This window comes from Mus pahari, chromosome 16 (genome assembly GCF_900095145.1).
Source record: "Mus pahari chromosome 16, PAHARI_EIJ_v1.1, whole genome shotgun sequence".
Taxonomy (NCBI): Eukaryota; Metazoa; Chordata; class Mammalia; order Rodentia; family Muridae; genus Mus; species Mus pahari.
The window spans coordinates 61,705,602-61,730,256 of NC_034605.1; the positions used below are offsets into that span (position 1 = coordinate 61,705,602).

A 24,655-nucleotide genomic window follows, 5' to 3' on the forward strand; every position below is an offset into this window, starting at 1 on the left:
CTCCTCCTCCTCCTCCTCCTCCTTCTCTAGGGACACTTTGTTATCACTGTTAAATACCATGTAAGGATGCAATAGTTCCCCAGGGTTTCTTTTCAGTCTAGTTCCTTTTATTATTCAGATTTGCTAGTTTTCTAAAAATCTTATTGTATTTCTCTCTACCCTCCATGTCTCTTTGATTTTATAGTCCTATCTACTTATTAGTTTTAAATTTGATAACTGTCCTTTTTTATTTCTAAACTTAAACCTGGCTCCTCCTTTGGTTTTCCCTTCTTGGCTGGAATGTACCTGTTCTGACTTCTTCATGCACATTGCGTTTCCTTGCTAGCTTCTTCGGGCTGCCTTCAGACCCTTGTCACACCACCTTGACATGGATGCCTTTCTGGCTAGACATCTGCTGGCTTTTAAATTTTAGTTTGGGATTATTCTGGGTCTTCGTTGTATGAGAGTTCTTTTTATTTCTTCCGTTTATTGGAACCTGGACATTTGGGGGGTCTCTGAATGAGGCTCAGTGCTCCCTCAGTTTCCCCCAACTTCTGCTGAGGTCACGCTAGACGGATGGCATGTTCCTTGGGTCTGCCAGGTTGAGTGGAAACCCAAGTTCTCCCCAGTATTATTTTCATGGAATGGGCATCTCTTCATTGTGCTGAGTTTATGTAAAAGTTGTGGGTCCCCAGCATGTCACCTCTGATGTCCTCTTGTTGGGAAGGGTAGAGATGTCCTGTTATTTCTCTCTCAATAGCTTCCCCGAGGAAGTAGTATAAATAAAGTGGTCTTATTGCCTTGACATGGTGGCAAGTAGGATGACCCTCCACTTGGCTTCCTCTGTTGTTAGCTCAGGAAGGAAAGGGGCAGAGATGTGAGTGTAGGCTCCTCAATTATTATCTATGGTCACTATGAGATGACAGGCACTTGTTACTCTCTGGAGCTATAGAAGCCCTAGTTTTCCACTTTGCCCTTCTCTGACTACCAGGCATTGTAGCTGAGCCACTGAACACTGGCTCTCTCCCTTGGTATTCTCTCATCACCTGAGCCAAAGCTCTTTTCCTTATTTTTTTTTAAACTGGCATCGTGTTTATCCCAAATCAATGGAGACCTGTTCTGCAAAGCAGGACATACTTGGTAGTGAAGGAGGTGACTGGATTTACAGCAGCAGGCTAGACAGCTCGTAGGCTACCAGAAGGAGGTGAAGAATAAGCAGGTTCAGAAGCTGACCTTAGTCAATTGATGTGGTCAGGTCTATCTTTATCCCAATAAATGCTGGTCTCACGGTTGGGTAGTGGCAAAGGGAAAGGACTGAGCACACAGCTAACCCTAGTCACAGTTACTTTGACCTCACAAAAGTAGCATCCCACGGAAAGCCTCAGAAGAATGAAAGAAGGTGGAGCATTCCAAGATGGCGCCCTCAGGACATGGTTAAGCACCATGTGGGTTCTCCTCGGAAGAGAGCTAAGATGCTGCCCAAGGAACTGAAGACAAACTCATCAACAGAAAGGAACAGTCGTGGTGATAAAAAAAACCAAACAACAAAAAGGTCCTTCATCCCTGCGCCTAGCAGACATCACCAATCAAACCCCCATTCACTAATTTCCAAGATGTCTTACAGGGCACTCCAGTGGATAGGAGGCTGCATGGCTTAGCCTAGGAGCTCATTCCAGACACACAGGATACCAGATTCAGAGTGATGCTACAGATCCTCTGTGACCCTCCTCTATCACATAAGGTCCAAAGTGTACCTGAGCCTGGTGCAGCTTATAAGATCCAGCAGCAGAGACAAGTGCCTGGCCAAGTTGGGAGGGAGTTGGAGGGTATTTCTTTGATAACAAAAATCAAGTCCCGGCTGATGTATTTTGTTAATTCTGGAAGGTTTAGAGTCTGCAAGTTGAGTTTCAGGGAGAGATGGGAGTGACTTATGGTGACATCTATTAAGCGTTTATAGAACATAATACATGTGTTCTTGCTCCAACCATAAAATTAATTGTTGCTAATTAGTTAGGCCTGCCAGCTCACTTATGCGTGGAGTCTGTCACAGAGAGCTTCTCCTGGTCCAGCTAATTACCTCCCTCCAGCCGCCATGGTACCCTGCACTTTTCCTCTCGTTTCATTTTCTTTTTATTATTTATTTCCATTGGTCTCTGGATTGTTTAATAATTTCACGCATGTGTACAACACATTTGATTGACTCAGCCCCCATCCTCCTCTATCCAATCCCTGCCCTGTTCCCTCATTGCTTTCCCTTCCCAACCCCATAAGTTATCAAGTCTACCTGCTCATGCACGGGTGCAGAACCATCTAGTGTAGGGTGAGTAGCCTCCCAGGACAATGTCCAAGAGCTGACGCTGCCTCCCTCTGCAGCAGTCAGTTGCCGACGGCTCTTCAGATACACAGGGAACATTTCTTATTTAAATACTCAAGTCCACTGTTTTGCTCTGAGTGGTTTGGAACAGATGCATAATGTTGGGAACACCGAAGTCCTCTGGGATAGTGTGGCCACATCATGTGAGACACTATGCACCATTTGGCACCACACACATGGGTTGGTCTCAAACCAGCATCCCTGTTTCAGAGGTCCTTGTTTACACCAGGTCCTGGATCCCCACTAAATACCATGAAGTGTTTAAGGACCTGGCATCAGTCACCATTTCTGAGTCTCACCTGGGTATGGGATAGACGTCCTTCTGATGGAGTGACAGATGTACCCACGTGCAGTGGTAGAGCCAGTGGGGCAGGCAGCTTTTTGGCTCCAGCAGCAGTCACCTGGCAGGGAACACCGCAGCAGACAGGCTAAGGGAGATGGATGAGGTGCTGCAGACACTGACAAGGACTAATCTTATCCGCAGTCCTCACGGCTCCCGACCGCTCTGACTCTGGTGTCTTTGCCTGGGGAGTTCTGTTTCTGGAACTGCTGTGAGCATTTCCGTGGTATAAGGAAGGTATCCCAGCAGACTTTGATGACAGCAGGTAGTCTGCCTTGTCCGACCAGTGTAAATCCAAGGATGACAGTTTTGTGTGGTTGTGATCACATTTAATGACAGTTAACAGACGGGGCTCTTCCTTCAACAGGGCTCTGCACCCAGGGAAGCTTGTTCTCGCTTCTGGGTCATGAGCCAACTAAATAGCAAACCTTGGGAGGGAGAATCCTGTTTGCATTCATTCCGTGGTGCAGGCTTCTGCCAGGCAGCTCATTTCGCACATCCCTGTCTCGGGGTGATATGACTTCACTGACTGGCAAGCAGCTGTTGGCACCATGTGTGAGGTGGCTGGTGAGTGCGTGTGTGAAGCCCACATGCCAAAGTCAAGTGAGGTGGTTAGTGTTCATGTGTGATGCCCACATGCCAAAGAGTTAGCAGAAAGTACAGACCAGCTATTGAAATTTAAAGGGGAAATGGACCTTAATTAAAATCCCAAATTAATTCAAGTTACAAAAACCAGAAGCTGTAGATATCATGCCAGTGTGATCAGGAATACAAACCCACTGGCCACACTAAAGAAGATCACCAGCTCAGGAATTAGCCTGCTTGCTTTGGGACAGCAGAAAACATGGCCGCTGGAGAGGTAGCACCATGTACCATGGCTGTGAGAAGGCTGTGCAGCAGAGCACTAGAACCCAAGGTTTTCATCTGTCTTAGTCCATTTTCCGCTGCCGTCACACCAACCTGGAGACCAGCTGTGTGCTTTAAAGAATAGAGGTTTATTTATCTCATGGTGGTGGAGGCTAGACTTCTAGAAGCAGGGACTGTCAGCTGCTGAGGGCCTGCCTCTTGCTACACTGTAACAAGACAGAGGCAATGAGCAGTCTTGCTCCACTTCAGGAATCAACTGGAGGGGCGGTGAGGGAATGAAGAAATAACAGACACATGGAGTATGGGAAAGCTGGGATTGGCTGGGCTGGGCTGTCAGATGGAGATGTCACAGCACCCTAGAAACTCAGTTTTAGTTTTGCCATCCCTGTGAGCATTATGCGGCCCAGGCATGGGGTCCTTGACAGGGCCATCGTGCCCACACCAACATCACACATTCACTCAGGGGTCCCACTGCTCTCTAGACAGTGTGATGGACCATGTTGCCAGTTTCTATCTCTCTCCCATTTTAAAAATAGCATTACTAAGGCCCTCATGGAGGGACACCCTCATCATCTCAGCTAGCATTACCCCCTGTGGCTGTCTTCCAAGCACATCAACATAGACCAGAGCCCACTCTCACCATAGCACTGTCCCCTCTGCTCCAGACTTCTACTTCTGCTCCACTCCTGGGGATGGGGTGGGGGAGGGGCTTCTCTGCACCAGCTCTCATCCCATCCCTGACTCAATCTCAAGAAGCCGCTATAGGCTCAGTGAGAGGTGCCGCCTGACATCCTCTGACTTCAGGGTCACCTGTTGCGAGTTCACAATTACCTGCACAGGTATTTGGGCAAGCAGGGTCTGTCGCACTTTTACTTTTGAGAAGCTTCTTGGATGGAAAATGAAGGGATGGAATTGGGGATCCTTCACGCTCAACTTGTGTGAACTTTAGTGAGCTCTTTGACGGCTCTGCATCCTTCAATCAGTGTGCCGAGAGGACGTTGTTTTAAAAGCGATTTGTTTCGGACAGTTATCATAGCTGAGTCGATAATTATTTTGCTCTGATTGTTAAATAATAGTATAACTCAGTGTAAGGTTCCATGATTCACCAAAGAGCGACACCAGGACTCAAATAATATGCAAACGCAGAGAGAGTTTTATTCTGCAGAAGTCCAGCACGCTGGGGTCTCCCCACTACCAAGATAGACCCCCAAGTGAGCTCACAGGCCTGATTTAAAGTACATTAGGGAATCCCAGGGTAGGTGACCTCTATGTTTATCTGTTGGGTCCATCTCTACAGACATTCTGTTACCCGGGCATGGGGCTGTGAAACTGCTGGGGAGGTCTGGAAACTGCTGCTCACCCATTGTCCTTGCCTGGACTTGCCTGGAATTTCCCAGTTCTTGGAAACAGAGATTTAGGCCTCGTCTCCTGAGCTGCCAAGTTGAGGCCTGTCATGGAGTCAGGCTAGCCCTCCTCAGTGGGATTTATAGCGGCCCTGTGTTTACCTTGCTACCACAGTCATCTAGAACACCGTAACTATGCCCTCACCCATGCGGCCACATCTCTGCCACTCTCTCCCCTTCTGCTTTCATTACACACATGGCGCTCATTGCTACCAAGTGTCCCCTGGTCATCCCGGAGCCCTTGATGGCTCTCATCCACTTGGGTGGTGCGGTCTAAGGTACTCATGCGAATGTCCCTCTCTGTTCTTGGTTCTTTCTCAGCCTCGGGGCCACACCCCTTGGCGTCCCTTGCCCCATCACCTAGAGGCCTCCACCTACTCAAATGCATGCTTTCCCGTGCCCCAGGAAAGGAGTTTTCATTCACAAAGCCTTTTTTAGTCATTATCTTCTAGATAGGGTTTTTTCTTCCTTGAGTTTAAATCCCTCTAGTAGGCAAATGGAAGGTGTGATTCCCACCCCAGCATCTCTCCGAGTTTTATCTACAGATTTTATCTCCAAAAACATTTGTTCCTTTGTTTTACCGTCTTTATCTTGATTTCCAGAATACCCATCTGGAAATGGGTCTCCCTGACCATTGAACTTCCCAAAGGCAGACTGGGGGGGGGGCGGGTCAGGCTCTGATGGTAGAAGCGAGCCCGTGACCCCTTTAAACTCCACATCCTCAGCTGTAAAGCAGGGCACTGGAGATTTTCACAGTGTGCACAAAGAGTTGTTTTAATGTCGACATAAAATAGTCAAGGGAGAGTTCTTTATGAGCTTCGAAGCGCTCCGTGAACAGGGGGCCCTCGTGGTGGTTGTGGTTGATATTTAACATGAAAGGGAACCAATAAAATGCATCCGTAAGGCACTGTAGAACCCTGAGTGCCAAATTGCCCTATACTGGCGGTCACGCCATATAACATTCATGGAACATTTTGTTGTTCTGAGTGCTTTTCATTTAGAACGTGGTGGGTTCTCCGTAGCACGCCCCATGAGCTTGGAGTGTTTCAGGGACAGTAAAGGATTCAAAGGGGCAGGCACAAAGGGGAATGGCTAGAAGGGACGTAGTCAGCCGATGGTTGTGAATGACGTGAGGTTTCCATCTCATTCATTCTTCACTTTGACCTCACCACTGGATCTGGGGCTCCGCCCTCAGGATGCTTTTCTCCTTGGCGTTTACCCACATCCTATTCACTGCTTCCTTGTAGGCAGGGTGGTTTCATCTCTGTTTGCCACACCCCGTTCTAGTACATCATGCTACCTTCCAGTGCACAACCCTGAGGTAGAGGGACACCTCCTCAGGAGGACTTTTGTGTCTTGTGGAATCCCTCATCCATCATGACAGAAATGCCTGCCTTAAGCAAATCTGACGTGTGATAATTGCGGGGGAGGGGGGAGGGCTGCTCTGGGGGGGAGGTACTAGTGATGGCCCCTCACACAGTTTAGCCTCCTCATACAGTCAAAAGCCAAGCAGGACACAAGATACACCAGGCTATCACCAGCATAATGTGACAGGCTGCTTTTCAGAAATACTTCCTTTAGAAGCAGAAGGATCGTACCTCAGTGGGAGTGAACCTTGCCGCCATCAGTGTATAGAGCACCAGATAACTTACAACCATACAGGGCCAGTAACATCCCAGTCAGTTAGCACTGTACCATTGGTTGGCTGGAGTACTTTTAGGTGGGAGCCTGCAGCAGAGACTGGCCCCGCCCCCTCCTCTTTGCAGACAGCTCAGTCTCCTCAGAAGTCAGGTTCTCCCCAATGCAGGGCAGCAGTGAGACTGAGGTCCATCCTGGACCTGGGATAAGTGATGAGCTATCAGATCCCCTGCTCGACTGAAGCTGGGGAGGTACGGCCCCAGGTCCCCCATTCCTCCCTCGATTTAACCCCTTTCCTTACCTCCCCCTTTCCACACCAATGCTTCTCACCCGTGTTTCACGCATCAGCAGGGGAACCCTGTGGTAGCTTGCTTAGAAAGCTGCTGAGGGGGTTGGAGAGATGGCTCGGCAGTTAAGAGCACTGACTGCTCTTCCAAAGGTCCTGAGTTCAAATCCCAGCAACCACATGGTGGCTTGCAACCATCTGTAATGAGATCTGATGCTCTCTTCTGGTGAGTCTGGAGACAGCTACAGTGTACTTAGATATGATAATAAATCTCTGGGCTGGAGCAAGCAGGCTGGAGCGAGCAGAGGTCCTATCAACCACATGATGGCTCACAGCCATCTGCACAGCTACAGTGTACTCATATACATAAAATAAATAAATAAATCTTTAAAATGACTTCTTACTATGTGACCCAGAATGGCCTTGACCACCTTGTTTCTTAAAAAAAAGAACGTTGCTGAGACATCGCACCTCCTGGAATGAATGTCTGCCGCAGGATGACTGCACAGTTTTGAATGGGGGCAAACACACATGTTCACCTCACCAGTGTGAAACCCATCGACTTCTGCTGTGCTATGTCAGGACCGTGGAGCCACAGCCATCAGCTGAGTATTTTAGCTGCAGCCGTCCGGACACTTCATCAATGGCTTGGTGTTGAGTCAGTTTCTCATCTCACCATCACTGAGAGAACTCCAGTGTTTTATGCCACATCAATCCTTAAGTCACACTGAAATGAAAGGACCCAATTTTAATCCCCCAGGCTGAGCTGCTCCCTTCAGAAGAGCACTCTCAAGAGGAGACAGTTTCTGCACAAGACTTCTGCAAACTAAGGAACCAGGAGTAGCTAATTGGTCTGACCCTTTACAGAACCCTTAGAGGACCACGGAGCCCTGTGGGTAGAGCTATGCTCTTTTCTGAACCTGTGTGTTTAGATAATGATGTCCTAGCTGTACGCTTTTTATCTCTATCCCTCCGAGTAGGATTTGAAACACTGATTGCAGGGTTTGGAGGTTTTTCCAGGTAACAGATGACAGAAGCCTTTATCATAAGACAGAGAGCAAGGGCACCCGGCTGCCATAACTCACGCCACAAGTCGGCTCTCAACTCCGAAACGGGAGCTATCTCTGTACCTGTGCACACACTGGCGTACAGTGCCTGGAGGACCCTGTGCCTGGCCTGCCCCTGAACACACACTGGCAGTGCTAAGCGGACTCCGTAGGCTGAAGGAATAACAGATAAACATGTACTTGAAGAGGAGAGCAGTATGGGGCTAAGGGAGGAGTTAGGAGACAGAGTGTGAGTAAGGGGTTTTATCAAAGAGCAGTATATAAGTATATTCTCAAATTCTCACACAATAAAATAAGAGACAACCTGCCGTAAGTTACCTCTCAGGATTTATCCCGTCGGTTTACACTCAGATCTTTGCACTTCATCAAGGTCGAAGATATACAGAGTGGGAGAGATGGCTCGGCGGTTAAGAGCACTTGTTGCATCTATAAGATACAGAGGTCTGGCTCCCACCACCTACATGGTAGCTAGTCTCTGCCTGATATTCTAGTTCTAGGAGTCTGTTTTTAGCCTGTTAAGAATAGATTCTTGAATATTCCATTGACACCATAGAGCCACCCCCACACACACACACACTGTCCTCCAATCTGACACATCTAAGCTGTGTATCACTGTTGAGTAAATGTTTCTTTCTAGTGAGAAGGATCACAGTATAAAGACGATGATGGTACAGATCAAAGGAAACCAGATATGTTCTGGGAACGTAACACTTGGTCCCTGCTGTCTTCATTGACCACATGAGTGAGCCATTTCTGGCCTTCAGGTCCTCAGGGCCTTTCTGAGCTCCCAGAGAACATCCCACCTCCTGTGGAAGCTTCCAGAAGCATACACTTAGAAGCTGACTCAAGACAAGGAGGGTTTGGGTTGTTGAGTAGAACATGCCTGCCTGCCTGCCTGTCTGCCTGTCTGTCTGTAACGCTGTGATGTGGGGAGCGTATATCTTCATGGATGAACTCCTTTAACACCTGTTTAAGGAGGTGTTTACAAAGCACCATGCTTGTGTGTGGAACATGATCAGCTCAGAATCTGGGGTCTACCTGAGCTTGCCATGTTTGGTGGGCCCTGGAGTGAGTCTGGATTGACACCTGTGAGTACAACAGGAAGTGGTTTAACCACAGAGGAGGGACAGCTGTGTCAGTGATCGGGACCTCTAGGTATTTCTTGGGGGGAAAAAACAGACTCGAAAAGTCCTCTCTCAAGCTGTTCTAAGTGATGCTGGCTTAATGCACCTCAGAGCCTCAGAAAAAGCATTCTCTCCAGTCTTAGATGCAAATTCACTCATCTAAAGCAAGGGCTATCTACATGCTTTCCAAGGACTCAATTCTAGCCAGGCCTCCTGTTCATGGAGGTTCCCTCTGACATCAGAGCACCAAAAACTATATCCATCATCCAGCTTTTAATTCGCAAGTTTAATAGGATTTGAGATCATCCAACAATAAGCTCCTGAAACAGAAAGATCAAGGGAGGGGCTAAGTTTGCCTTTTAGAATCCTAAGACACTTATTGTATCATATTATAATTTGAATACCAATATAGCCATTCTGACAAAGACACAGCAGAGGTCAAACAAGAAACGGCAGCAGCTGAAGTGAAGACTGAGACCATAACACCTCCATCATATGGAGAAGCACCCTCTGCCTGGCCAGGATGGGCAGTGTGGAATCACTCAGAAGAACTACACAATATGGCTCAGCTACTGGGAAGAGGCAGGGAGAGCACAGACAAGTCACAGTTGGGTAGAAGGGAAGTGGAAAGGGCCTTACAGTAGGAGGCAAAGATGAATGTAAGAGGACTGATCAGAGCCACGAAGATGATCCCCAGAAAACCAGAAATCAGAAGGGTTTTCAGAGCTGGTCCGGGTCCGTGAGATCAAGGACAGGGAAGATTCCAGTTGTTCCCATCCAGTAATTTGTTGCCATGAGCACATATTACTTTAACTGTTCTCTCTCTCTCTTTCTCTCTCTCTCTCTCTCTCATATATATATATATATATATATATATATATATATATATATATGTGTGTGTGTGTGTATGTATACATATATATGTGTGTCTGTGTATATATGGATTTACATATATAATATATAGTATACATATATAATATATAGTATACATATTTAATATATGTATTATACATATTATAGTATTATATAATATTATATAATATTATATGAATCCCTTAAAATTCAGAAGTCCCATTTAGAAAAAAAGACTATAATAGATTCTGTTGAGGAAGATCAAATAGCAAATATCTGTCTGGTTTGGCCTGTGCGAATGAAAATTTCATTTGTTTTGATCTAAATCTTTTTCAGCTTTGGGCTTCAGAGCAGCCATGTCTGCACAAGAAAGTCCAGGGTCTGATCCAGCCAGTGACATCCCGGCGTTTGGAAAAATGTCATAATTTCTTACATCCAAAGATGCTCTTTTTTCTATGAATGTTTCAGTCCAGGCCAGCTTGCAGGCAACCCTGAGTGCCACAAGGGTAACCATGGACTGGCAGGCTTGATTCAAACTCCTCCTCACCCTTAACCCTGCGTATCTAATGTCTGCCTGGCACTTTTTGTCTTAAATACCCATTATTTGTGTACTAATCATCTCCCAGTTGAACTACATTCATCGAGGGAAAGCAGTATAGTCCATGAGAGGCAGGACATATTTGCTTGGACTTTGAAACCAAAGCTAGCATGTCTCATGTTTCAGGCAAGACCCCAGTCATGTGACTTGTAGTCTCTCCCCACCCCACCCTCATTCCCATTGTCATGTTAATGGAGAATGGAGTTCTTCCCAGGGTCACTCAGAAGGTTTGAATATGATAAAGTGGACAAAAACGTTTCACACAGTGCCTAGCACACAGTTCATTCATAGAGCATATCAACCAAGCCTCTTCCTCTTCCTCTTCCTCCCTCTCTGATCTCCCATACCACCCACCGCCGCCCTGTATGCTTAGGTGGTGGGTGACAGGGCCGGGGAAGGATGCTGGATTGCAGGACTCTGGAGGCGCTGTCAAAGTCTTTCCAGTATCACATCCTAGAACATAAGCCATCACGCAAGCACATGGAAGAGCTGTCCTTGGCTCTGCTGCTACACGTTAGCCACACAGAGAGCCGTGGCTGTACTGTGCTGGACAACACCTGGGATACATCCAAACAGCTTCTCAGTGACCTTCCATATTTCAGAACTTGGTCATGTTATCCTTGGGTATAAGCACCATTAGCTGCTGTCTTTTGAAGCCTGGGAAAGTCCCGGGAGTCCCACGGTTTCAATGTTTTGTTTTATTCCCCACCCTCTGTCTTTTGAGTTTAGAACATTCATCATGAGGGTTCCAACCTGATGGCTCAAAGTTGACTCTGGTGACCGAAGTCTTTCCTGAGTGCCCAGTTACACAGCATTCTGACTGTACTGTGTTACCTATGTACTTCTTGCCTGGCCCCTCCCCCTTACAGCAGATTGTGCACAGGAGAAGGATACTCAGATATTTACATCACAGCAGTACACTGTTCATTGCGTTGCTCTTGGCTGATCCCGAGGCAGAGTCAAAACATCCTCCATGCATCTTCCTGTAGGTGCTTTTTTGCGAAAGGACTGCTCTTTTGTGAAAGCCAATCAGAAAGATTTAAGAGGCTATTGATCATGCCCACAAGGAAGGCAAGGAGTAGGGGGAGCCAGAGGCAAAACAGACACCAGAGTAGAGCCACAAATGGAGGCTGATGTGCACAGCCTGGGAGGAGGCAGCAAGCAGCATGTCACGGGAAGTTTGGAGGCCTTGGCGGGTAGGAAGAATGTCAGAGTTCAAGGGTACAGAGTCGGAGGGGTGTGAAGAGAAGACTGTCTGGCCTACCTGCCAGGATCCCGTGCAATCATTCTGCATAATGATTTTTGAAAATACAAACATTGCCGGGGCTGACTGACAAGTATTGTCCCAGCAGGGAGAGCTGTCAGGGCAAATCAATCCAATTCTGCCACATGCCAGTGTGTGGAACAGATATAATTTTGGCTGTTCGGTGATGTCAAAGCGAAGGATGTACCGTCTGTGTATTTTGAAGGGTGGCGTTCATTTCAGTCTAACAGCTTGAAAGATTTCTAGGGCTCCCCCCCCCCAACCCTTGCCTAATTCTGCCAAGAAATTGCATTTAACTTCAAACAACCCCACCATTTCACCTGCTGTGATGCTCGGGTCCTGTGGAACGCAGCTCCCTCTGCCACCGCCACTCTGAGGGTGCTGGAATTGGGTCTGGGGTGAGAGGGGCTTCGCTGATGCTGGTGGATGCTGGGCCAGGCATGCTGGCAGGTTCCAGATGCCCTCCCAGGAAGGTTCAACCATTGCAAGAGTCTGCCTCATCCTTGACTGCACCCGGTGCAAGGCTTGATTCTAGGAACTTGGGGGCCCCGTGCTTAACAAGCTTTTGGGAGCCCTGCTCAGTCCTCAGTGGCCTATTGCTTTATTGGGACTTAAGGCAAAATCCTTCCGATTGTCGGTTTGGGTGGTTCAGTGGAAATCTCTGCTATTTTCAGCACCCCATCCCTACCCTGTACGCAGTGTACCTGCCCTGTTATTTCCAGGGCCCTGGGACTCTGCTGTTCTCCACAGTCTAGTTCTCCATTCTGCCCTACCTGTCCTTGCTTTTTTGGTACCCACTTAAATTTTATCTTCCATCATCCCTCTTCATTTGCACACAATTCCAAATCTTAAAATCCCTCCTGACTCCCACCCCCTGGCATTACCGGGCCATCTCTAGACTGATCTGTCTCCTCCCCCCCCCCAATCCTTCCATTTGTTACTCCAAAGCCTCCACAGAGTGGTCTGTAAGCATCTTCCTCTCCTCCACTCCATCCTCCGTTATCTGCCTTCTTCCCTGCCCAGCATAATCCAAAGCCCTGTCTCCTGCCTCTGATGAATACTCTTGGGTCTCCTCTGTCTTTGTCCTTCCTCACGTTCTTTGAGAGTTAATCCTTGGAGACATCATCTGTTCCCTTTGGGACCAGTGGAGAGCAGAGCTGATGACAGCTGACCATGCTGGACTCCATGCTCATGAAGGACAAAGGACCTGGGGGGGGGGAGAAGGGAGGGAGCCCACCCTCAGCCTTTCTCCAGTCTCATGACAGTGAGCTTCGCAGAGCTCCCTGGATGCCACAGTAACCTTGTTAATGGAGTGTACCCTGCTTCCTCCCTGTGTACAAAGACCTGCTTCACCTCTGTAGAACTGAGTGACATGGTGGGTGGATGGATGGATGAATGGATGGATGGATGGATAGGTGGGTGTGTAGATTAGATAGACAGACAGACAGACAGACAGACAGACAGAAAGATACATAGATGATAAATAGATAGATAGATAGTTAGATAGATAGATAATAGGTAGATAGAAAGATACATAGATGATAGATAAATGGATAGATAGATAGATGATAGATAAATGGATAGATAGATAATAGATAGATAGATAGATAGATAGATAGATAGATAGATAGATAGATAGATAGATAGAAGGTAGATAGAGAGATACATAGATGATAGATAGATAGATGGATAGATAGACAGATAGGTAGATAGATGATAAATAAATGGATAGATGATAGATAGATGATAAATGGATATATAGAAAGATAGATGATTGATAGATAATAGATAGATAGATAGATAGATAGATAGATAGATAGATAGATAGATAGATAGATAGATAGAGATAGATAGATAGATAGAGATAGATAGATAGATAGATAGATAGATAGATAGATAGATAGATAGATAGATAGAAATAAAGGTAGATCAATGATGGATATATAGAAAGATAGATGATAGATAGATAGATAGATAGATAGATAGATAGATAGATAGATAGATAGATAGATTCATTACTGATGGATTGATATACGGATTGATTACCATAAACCATAGATTGATTATAGAATGCATGTCCTGGAGAAATCCCAAGATGCCATTTAGCCCCAAATCAATCATTTGAAGATGAGGAAATGGAAGCTCAGCACAGTGAGGTCATTTATCCTCAACTCCTTGCGTCTTGGTGTGAGAATCCTCTGCATGGGAGCTATCTGTGGCATCCATGCCCCACTCCACCCTCCATACTGTATCACCTGCTGCTATTTTGGGGTAATATGACTAATCATGACTTCTTAAACACACTCAACTTGTCTCTTCCTCCTCCTCCTCCTCCTCCTCCTCCTCCTCCTCCTCCCTCTTCCTTACCCCGCTTCCATGCTGATTTCCCTCTTTCTTGGTAGCGTGCCCATTTCTACATATTCATGCTTTTATTCACCCATGTAAGAGTTTTGATCCTCTAGTGTGGACAAGACCCATTAGCAGCTTCGTGGGAATTACATACATTTGTAATTTCATACCCAAAGCACAGGTTTACGTTCATAGATTATGCTACTACCAAGACCATGTGGATTTCCTGCACAAAGCTTAGGCCAAGGATGGCTTTTGTGTTCTATATTTATTTCATTTAAAAATGTTTATTTTAGTGAACCATATATGGGTGTTTTGGTTGCATGTATGTACGTGCACCACATGCATGCCTGAGGACGCCAGAAAAGTGGGTTGGATTTGCAGGAACTGGTGTTTTGGGTGGTTGTGAGCTGCCGTGTGAGGGCGGAGTATTGAACTTGGTCCTCTGGGAGAGCAGTCAGTACTCCTAACCGTTGAGCCTCTCTCCAGCCCCGTGTGTTCACCTTTTTCACTCATCTCTGCTCAGAGAGCTCTTCTTAGGAAAATTACTACTTACCATGAGGCCAGAGGCAGGGAACATCAATCACTGGGCCAATCCTCTGTAAAACCACCCTGTCTTCGTCCTTTGGGTAGGAAGTTAACACATGTATGCAATTCCTATGAACCTGCGACTGGGTCTAGTTCACACTAGGGGATCAGAACTCTTACATAGGTGAATAAAAGTGTGAATATGTAGAAATGGGCATGCTACCAAGAAAGAGGAAATAACAGTGGAAATCAGCATGGAAGCAGGGGAAGGAAGAGGAAGGAGGAGGAAGAGGAAGAGGAAGAGGAAGAGACAAGTTGGGTGTATTTAAGAAGAGCCTTGTCTTAGTCCTTTGAAATTTTACTTCACAAAGGGAGTCGTCTATGCTTTTTACTTTATCAAGCCTAAACTTTTAAAATTAGGTTGGTCTTTGGTTTTCTTCAGCCCTGAATGTTATCGTCAGGTTTTGACTTCGGCTTACTAACCATGCGGGGCCATCGAATGGGGACAGTTTCATTCTCCTTAGTACCTTGGCTGAGCTTTTGATGTCCCTTCGTCTGACTGGATTCATTCCTTGAGTTTTAGTCTCTCTTCATGCTCTGTCCAGCACACAGACTATTTTGTGAGCAAAGCAGGCATGTAAGTTGACTGCACCATAGCCATCCACACCTTCAGCCTGTGAGCTCCTTGCGAACAGGGATAACGCACTCATCCCTTTCTCGCCACTAGGCAAATGCCCCAGTAGTAGGTGTTTAATGATAGTTTGTTGAATTAAATTGAGGAGAGTAGGCCTGTGGCTCCACAAGCTGGCAAAGCAAAACCTGTGCTCTTTCCTTCGGTTCGGTTTTCATGAAAAGACTAAAGACAGACAGTGTAGAAGTGAAAAAGAGTGCGCGCCTTCCCGTTCCTAACTGTGGACTCGTGGATGAGTTATTTAGCTTGTCAGAACCCTTTCTTCTTGCTGAGTATGAACACGGAGGTAAGAATGTCCTGGCAGACTGTCACGAAGAGTGATGACCGTCCTGATTCTCCACACACCCTCGGGCCCAGAAGAGCAGTCAGCATGTGGTGGGCACCTCTTCCCTGTTTGCGCTGGAAACCACGTTTGGGAACGCACAAGCAAGTGGATTCTCTGCGACCACACAGGATTCGATTAACTGTGATGTCATCTGTAAAATAGATGTGACTTTTGACCTCACCCTGTAGGCTGTGAAAGTTCATCGATGGCAGTGCATCCTGGGGTTTTTAGTTTTGATAAGGACTCCTTGAGGATGGCTCTGTGTTGGTGTGTGTCCCATTTCATCAATAGAGTAATCTGCAAACACTTTTTGTTGTCCGGGCACTTTGTATCTGTGATGATATTTATTTTAAATTGAGTGCCAACTCATTTCAGAATAAAAATGTAGATGAAAATCTAAAAGATCATTTGCATACATTACTCGATATACTTCCACCTGTTGGGACATTCCGCTGCCTCCATATGCTGCTGTACATTGAGTTAGACGCCGTGTGCATGCACAGTGGATAGCCCCCAACTACTGTCAGTCATGTGACTGTACATTCTGTTTTCACTTTCATGGTTTGTGGTGTGGGGCAGTTTCCTAATGTAATAAAATTGCTCACTCTGGGATGTTCAGACCTTTACCAAACAGTGTGGAGAACTGAAGCATGTCTAGTAGAGAGGGTAGTCACATGACATGTCTCTTTTGCTTCTATGTCAGTGGGGGGAGGGGGTGGTCTTGACAGTGACAACGCTGTCTCCTGCTACAATGTTGAGTCTACAGATTCCACTGCTGAGCACTCCAGCACCGAGGACCTGGGAACTAGGAGGGTTAGAGTGTCCCCCAGTGCAAGTCCCCACTTCCGGTTGGCATCTTTCTCCTGAAACCTATAAATATTTGAGAGAGGAAAAGAGGGAGAGAGAGAGAGAGAGAGAGAGAGAGAGAGAGAGAGAGAGAGAGAGAGAGATAGATCAGGTCACTTAGTTACTTAGTTCTTGGCATAAGTAGGGCACTCAGTGGTATACATTTTAAGTCCCATGTGCTGGGGAGGCTATGTCCATGGGGCCAAGGTTTCTATGAAATGTCATTATCCTGGAAATGGAAAAGATACATTTCCTGCTTGAGACCTTAAGTGGACAGAGCTATAGTTATTTATATCTTTATTAGTTTTAGATTCAGCAATAATGGATATGGACATGGATTGATACTTTATTGCCTTTGTATGTGCATAATATTTTTACATCTTGGGGGGGGCAGGAATCTATAGCAAGAATTGAATTTTAGTGTTCTGAGGCAGGTAGCAGACTAAGCTAGGACAACTGCTTTGTGGCCTGATGCATTATTCTCATTGATGATAATACCATTGCAATATAATACTGAAAAGCAGCTCCTTTCTACTCCCCATGAGGCAAATGACCAAGGATACCAAATTTCCATTCTGGAAAATTACATCAATGATATCTCCTTGGGGACCAGGGAGTGGGGGCAAAAGAACTGGATACATTTTAAAGAAACTTTTTTCCATGAAACTTTGCAAAGCCAATTATTGACTTGAGTTTCCCTTCAAACAGAAAAAGCAATTTATGGGGGAGCTGGGACTCTTATTCATTTTATTTTTATTTTTGTATTTTTTATATATTTACTTATTTGTGTGTATGTATGTGTGCATGCATGTGTGTGTGCATGTACGTGTGTGCCTGTGTGTATGTGTGTGTGTGTGCCTGTGTGTGTGTGCCTGTGTGTGTGTGCCTGTGTGTGTGTGCATGTGTGTGTGTATATGTGTGTGTGTGTATGTGTGTGTGTGTGTGTGTGTGTGTGTGTGTGTGTGTGTAGGTCAGAGGACAACATTAAGGAACCAGTCCTTTCCTTCCCTCATGTGGTCACAGGCATCAACTTCAGCTTGTCAGGTTTGTCCTTAGCCTCTGGGGGCATCTTTCTGACCCTAATTTAATTCTTAATATTGAATTTGCAGTGATTTAACCCAAGTTCCCAAAGTGAAAAGCTGAGGGTAACTGATTTCAGAGGAAGGGGGAAAGTGAGACTTGCTCCTGCTTACAGGACGGACACTTACTCATCCAGGAGTCCTCCAGCTTGCCCAACTTGGGAAATTTTAAGGAAAATGAAGCAATTGATTATAGTGCCCCATAAGAGAATGAATTGAAAGGAAAATGAAACCCAGGTGAAGCACTTTCGTCACTGACACGCTCTCTCTGTCCCAGGAACATTAAATCTAGAGTCTTACCAACAACCAAACCAAGTCTCTCCTCTATGCGTGTGGACTCTTCACTACCAAAAGGGGGTGGAGGCGGGGAGACAACAGCCTGGTGGATGTGTCTGGCTTAGGCAAGTTCCTGAATCTCTCCGTTACCTAAGCTCTGAGATGGAAGGTGTCAGGAGCTCCAAGAGACCCAAAAGAGACCATGAGAGGCAGGTGCTTGGTTGGGTAATCAGAGAATCCAAGATGTCAGTAAGGGCAGGGCAGAGAGGATGCCGATTGGCGGGTCCCTAAGAGAAGCTTCAGAATAGATGTGGGTGTATCAGGAGGACAGTGAAGCACACATGAGGGTGCCAGTCTGCTGAGAGAAGCCAGGGCTGGATGTGGCCTTCACTGAGAAGTGCTCATGGTGGTTCGTGGAATTGCAGGCACTTCATAGGAGCTTGAAGGGTTGAGCCATGGCTGGAAGCGAGGTTTGGTGGGTTGACAGACTTGATGGGCAGAGCATCCTGGCTTGTCCAAGAGAAACAGAAAGCAGAGCATCAGGATAATCCCTGATGTGGTCCATGGAAGGAAACTGTAAGAATCCCTGATGTGGTCCCTGAAGGACATTGTAAGAATTTCTTACTAGCTCAACAGAGCGGGAACATCAGATTGTGCATTTTGTTGTTATTATTTTTGTTTGTTTCTTATCCCCCATTCCTGATTTTTCATCCCTGGATTTTCAGAGAACTGGGCTGCTCTGTTGCTCATGCGCTTAGTAGACTTTCTTCAGTTAACTGAGAGAGTGTCATCAAATGTGCGAAACCAGATCTTGCAGTAATATTTGTAGAGCATCAATTTAGTATGCAGAATACCCTAAGGTCAGGAATATAATCAGAAAATCCTTATTTGTGATCCAGAGTATAAAAGAGACATTTACTGTGTCTGGAGGTGATACATTGGCAAAGGACATTTTCAGATGCCCCAAAGCACAACAAAGTCAATAAATGCCAGCAGCAAATTTCCTAAAGACAAGCTCTATCATTCTGCTCTTAGTTTCTTTTTTCTTTTTTTCTTAAGATTTATTTATTTTACATATGTGCGTACACTGTAGCTGTCTTCAGACACACCAGAAGAGGGCATCAGATCCCATTACAGACGGTTGTGAGCCACCATGTGGGAATTGAACTCAGAACATCTGGAAGAGCGGTCAGTGCTCTTAACTGCTGAGCCGTCTCTCCAGCTCCCGCTCTCAGTTTCAACATGGGAAAACTGTTCTCAACTGTAGTTTGTAAGAGAACAAACTTACAAAAGTTGTGGCTTTAACTACCCTTTCGCTACCTTTCTCTATTTGGAAAAAAATTAAGATGTTAATCAAATGTAAAAAAAAAAAAAAAGGTTGAATGCTTTTTGGCATCTTGCATCTTACTGGCATACAAAGTGAGTCAAGTGGAAACTTAATTTCCAATAGTATGTGACAGCCAAGGGGCTAAATCTCAAATTTAAGTGGTCGGTGGAATCGCCTTTGGCTTTCCAGAGCACTCCCCTAATGAGCACCGTCTCTGCCCCTGATATGGGGTGCGCTACTATAGCTCACAGGACATCAACATGCACCCTTATGTCCATGAACAGTATTGCTCAGGGGCTCACAGAGATCAGAGTCACACGAATTGTCAGGGAGGACAGTTCCCATCAAAACTCAGCGTTGACTGCCACTCGGAGTTTGTGAAAAGCTGAATCTACAAAGGAGCTTTATAAGGGATCTGTCCACCACAGGTACAGACGCTGTAGTTCCTCCGCGGAACAATGTAAAACCGCAGAAGGGAGGGAAACGGCCCAGCACACCATGTGGCAAATCTCATGGATTCTGTTGAGTGACGGGTGTCTTTGTTTTATAGTTGTTCAGCACATCAAGAGACACAACATCGTTCTGAAGAGGGAGCTTGGGGAAGGAGCCTTCGGGAAAGTTTTCCTTGCGGAGTGCTACAACCTCTGCCCAGAGCAAGATAAGATCCTGGTGGCCGTGAAGGTAAGAGAACATTCCAGAATATCTCCATGTTCCTGGTCCACTAAAATGTGGGAGTTTGATTTTGTTATACTTTAGTAGCTAGCTAGTCCAGGAGTACATTCTGTCTTCCAAGGGACACATGCTTTTAGATGAAATGCTTGATGAGTAGTCAGAAGGACATTAGAGGTACATTCAGCTGTCTGTCAGAAGTGCTTCTGAGGGGAGGGGCTCCAATCTGCAGGCCACAATTAGCTCCAGGCTATTTTTCAAAATTACACTTAGAAAATTCTAGATCCCGGTCAAGGGGATTGAAGATAACTCAGTCAGCTAAGCAACAGCACAAGCTTCTCCCTTCAGATTCTGGGCGCGGGTGATGATGCCACACGGGACGTTTGCATTTTCTAGATTCTAGAAGGAAGGATTATGGTCTCCATTGCATTGACCTTTCCTGTAGACCATCCATATTTGTCCCTTCCAACTGTCTGAAGCCACGGGATGTTTTGTAACATCATAGACATGATTTCACCAAGAGTTGGATGGCATGTCTTATAGATTTCACCACCATAATGTAGGGTTTCTACAAAATAAAGAAATCTGAGAACCCTTCATCATAGTCCTATCCCCACAAACTAAAAAGCAGAGTCCTGTTCTTCGATAAGATAAACAACATCATTGAAAAGGATTCTTTTCTATTGAGCTTTGTAGAGCTTAATAAAAATACCACAGTGGACTTGGGCAGATCTTTGAAACATGTATTATATATATTTTTTGGAAACTCACCAAGGAATTTTTGATATGTGGATACCAAACACTAAAAAGGTCATACAATTGTAAAATGAGTTAAGTGTCAAATGGATGTGGATGTGGTTAATGTAATAGAACTCAACCTCTTGGCTTAATGAAAGATGGCTGAGTTATTGTTGTTGTCAAATTGTGTTTCTGCCAAACAGGGACCATTTGTGTGAATCATATTTATTTAGTCATTATAACCTAAGCAACATTTTATTCCCTTAAGAAATCAGGTGCATATTTCACTATAATGCAAGGCTCTATTATATTACATGCACATGGATAGTTAAGAGAATAAAAGTATTCTTAAAGTCACCTATTCTAAAACACCAGACAGTTTTGTTGGTTATTCCTGTTAGAAACACTGTACATTTTCTTTCCTCATGATCTGAAATGTTTTAATAAGCCCTGTCCAGAGTGACATGGTGCTTATAAACTCCTGGAAAACCCTCAAGAGCTGCAGGTTTCAACGAGCAAAGAGCCGATGGTTCTAGGAATTGTCAGTGTGACGGATATACGTCATCTCTCACAAAGGACAATGGTGAGGGCTTGAAAAAGAAGAGACAGAAGAGGGCTATACTAAAGAGCCATGGGGCTGGGTTAGAAGCTGCCACAGGAAGAACCAGTGGTGGCTGGAGGTAATTAATTTCATTCTTCTTCCTGCCTCCTTCCTTCCATCTCTTGACAAAGTTTACCTGTTTTTGTTTTTGTTGTTGTTGTTGTTGTTGTTGTTGTTGTTGTTGTTTTAGCATACTATAGTCAGGACATTTGGCAGTGTCTTATCTCTAGTTTCTACTTTTTTAAAAATCTTTAATCTTCTCTACCTTTACAGATAAATGAGACCAAAGGTGTTCTTATTTCTGCGATCTTATAGATGAGCAAGTGTTCAGGCTGGGTGTCTACACCTAGCCAAGCCATCTATATCAAGCCAGAAAAATGGAGACCTATGTCCATGTTGGGTCCACGTTTTAAACTCTATTTGGAGGCCACTCAGAAAGCCTAGCCAAGGCTTCAGACTAGGTTCAGTTAACAGTGGGGTACATGTGGCCCCCGAGTGTGTGAAAATGCTGGATGATCTGAGGATTCTAGATGACAATGTGGAGATAGCTGAGAGACCCTAGCCAGGCATGTGAGCACCATCCCAGAGAGTTCTTAGTAGCTGTAGCCTCTCATCCCTGCCCTGTGCTGACTCCTGCACTCGAGCAATGCCCTTATGAAAAGGTACTGTGTGGCCAAATCTGGGACATTTGCAGTTTGTACATTCAGATCCCTTTGAGTAAACACAAAACCAAAGTGACCCAATCCACTAATGACTAGGGATGGACAGATGGTAATGATGCTTCTGTGGGTCCTCACCCCACCCCTGCCCAACCTTGACTGGGCTTTAGAGAAGACAGTATACAGTATACCATCCTGCTTCCCAGTTCACAGCACACTCCACTTTGTGTCTATATCTCATTAACATTGCCCAGTGGGTCCTCCTCTTGTTGGAGTTCCAACTCAAATTCAAATTCTCTGAACCGCCTAGCGCACACTCTTTCATGCTACCTTATGGTTTTACCCAGCATGTTTCTGCAAATTAATGATCGGTGATAAATGTTTGCTCATTAAACATTGCCGAGGGTAGGGTAGGGCAGAGGAAAGGTACTTGACCCTTTGTCAAATCCTGACCTCTCTTGGCCAGTCTTCTCGGGGTTAAAATGAGATTGTCATCTCAGAGAAGAAGGACAAAGAAACCATAGATTAAAACACCAATCTTGCTCCATGACCACAGACCTGGGGCGCTTCACAGCAGTGACCTTGACTATGAATGTTTGTTAGTGCAGAAGCTTACCCACTATAACTCAGGCTTCCGTCAGGGGACCAGGCCAGCTCTCTGGAGTGCAGAGGTTGTATCTTCATGAGCTCCAGGGGGAACCAGGTCAGAATAATTTGCAGACCTTGCACAGAGCTTCTCGGCAACCCAGGTGTATTCATGTCTAGGGCTTCGGTCCAACCAGAAACATATTCAGAAATAAATTAATCTAGGAGAGAAACATTTATCACTCCACTCTGACCATAACAAACAGATTTCTGGTTTTTTTTTGTTTTTGTTTTTTTTTTCAATGTCAAACTGAACACATCTTCCAGGACTGCGCAGACTCTCACATTTCTGGAGTAGCTTGGGTTGCTTCTACTCCATTGGATGCACCCAGGGATGCTTGACAGCCTTTCTGCTGTTGCCTAGCAACTCCTGCAGCATTGACTATGCATGCTAAGCAACTGCAGCCATTGTCCTCTCTCTCTCTCTCTCTCTCTCTCTCTCTCTCTCTCTCTCTTTCTCTCGGAAGAGCTGACTTTGGTTTCCCACCCGAAGCTCTCTGGGCAGATTGACAGATTTCAGACGCAGGTGAATCCTGATGTTGATGCTCCTGAATACTTGAGGAGCTTGAAGGACTCTGTGTTCCAGGCCATGTGGATGCCTTCAAGGGCACACAGGCTGATGACACCTCTCTCCTGCTAAAGCATCTGCTTGTTCGGATGCAGCTGAATTGGTCTTTTCTTCATTATTTGGATGGCCTTTGTTTGTCAGTGAAATGGATTTGTCAACCATTTTCCTCTTTTCACTGAATAATACTACATGCATGCATGTATGCATACATACATACATACATACATACATACAAAGGAGAGAAGTGAAGAAACCAGTCTTTGATCAAATCCAGTTACTTTACCTTTGGGTTACTCGGTTGCCAAGGAAACGCTCCATCGCAGTTTCCCTTGCATTAACTGTCGATGCATCAGCTATTTTTGGCTCCATCTAACATGCATTTCAATAACTACCCTTCCTACAACCTTTTTTCTTGTAATGTGACCGCAAGATGATTTTTTTTTTTTTTTTTTTTTTTTTTTTTTTTTTTTTTTTTTTTTTTTTTTTTTTTTTTTTTTTTTTTTTTTTTTTTTTTTTGGTTTTCAAATAAAGCTACAGTCCGCTTTGTAGGATCTGTGTCCCTCCCTGGCTAACTCCGGTTTATTTCTAGAACCAAGGAGTGCTGAATCTGAGAGAGACCTTTAAAATCATATACACAAAACCCCAGCGTCGTGTTTTATGGATGTGAAATCTAAGACCCGGTGAAGCCAAGCAACTCTCTCAAGGTTTTAAGTTAAAAGAGTGGGAGACACACACAGGCGGAGTCTTAGCAGACTTGGTGGCTGCTGGGTGGGGCCAGCAAACACTTTGCTGAGAGCAGACTATAAAAGTGTCTGAAGTCCTTCTTTCCCACAGGGGAAGGAATGGTATTTTTCTCCACCAAAAGTTCGGAAACACTAACTTACACACGGTTCTTTCACGCAGGCCCAGGCAAGCATCTGCCACAGTCTTTACCCCACTCCCTGGTGCAGGCAGCTGCAACTCACGGACCTCAGCTCAAGTCATCGCTTTGGAAGGGCTGTCCTTTCTTGTCCCCCGAGTAGAGCAGATTCCATGCTGCCAAGCATCTTGATTTGGCCTCCACAGCATTGTCAGGGATTTAAAATTATGTATCAGTGCGTTTACTCCATGAGTGACACTGAGTGTCTGACCTCTTTTAGGGTGTCAGTCATACTCTTTGTGGGGGAGCCATGACTTTGAGTGTGTTGCCTACTATGCGGTATGATGCACAAAAGCAATGCTCATTGGATGAATGAGGAGGTGGTCATAGGGGAGTGGGTGGGAACAGACCATGGAAATAGAATTCAAATGTGCTAGAGTTGACCGTCGCCATTTACCTCTAGAAAACAAGGTGGCTTCATGGAACTCTGATGGTCACAGCTGAAGGAAACTGTAAAGATGACATATAATATTAATAATCTAACGTAACGAGAAATCGTTTTAGAAATGGTTGAATAATCTAGGTATGGTGGCATGTGCTTAACAATCCCCACACTTAACGGATGCAGGCAGTAGAAGGATCCAGTACTGAAGGCCACCTTCAGCCGTGTAGTGACTCTGAAACCAAGGAGGCTACATGAGAA

General features: G+C 45.4%; 1 protein-coding gene across 2 annotated transcripts in view; it reads left to right on the forward strand.

Annotated features, from left to right (window-relative positions):
• The window catches only part of Ntrk2 (neurotrophic receptor tyrosine kinase 2), a 318,758-nt gene that overhangs the window by 215,022 nt on the left and 79,081 nt on the right, over positions 1 to 24,655 (forward strand). For both annotated transcript variants that reach the window (XM_021215214.2, XM_029547603.1), the window contains exon 14: positions 19,764 to 19,894. In XM_021215214.2, coding sequence (XP_021070873.1) covers positions 19,764 to 19,894 — 131 coding nt within the window. The remainder of the gene's footprint in view (positions 1 to 19,763; positions 19,895 to 24,655) is intronic.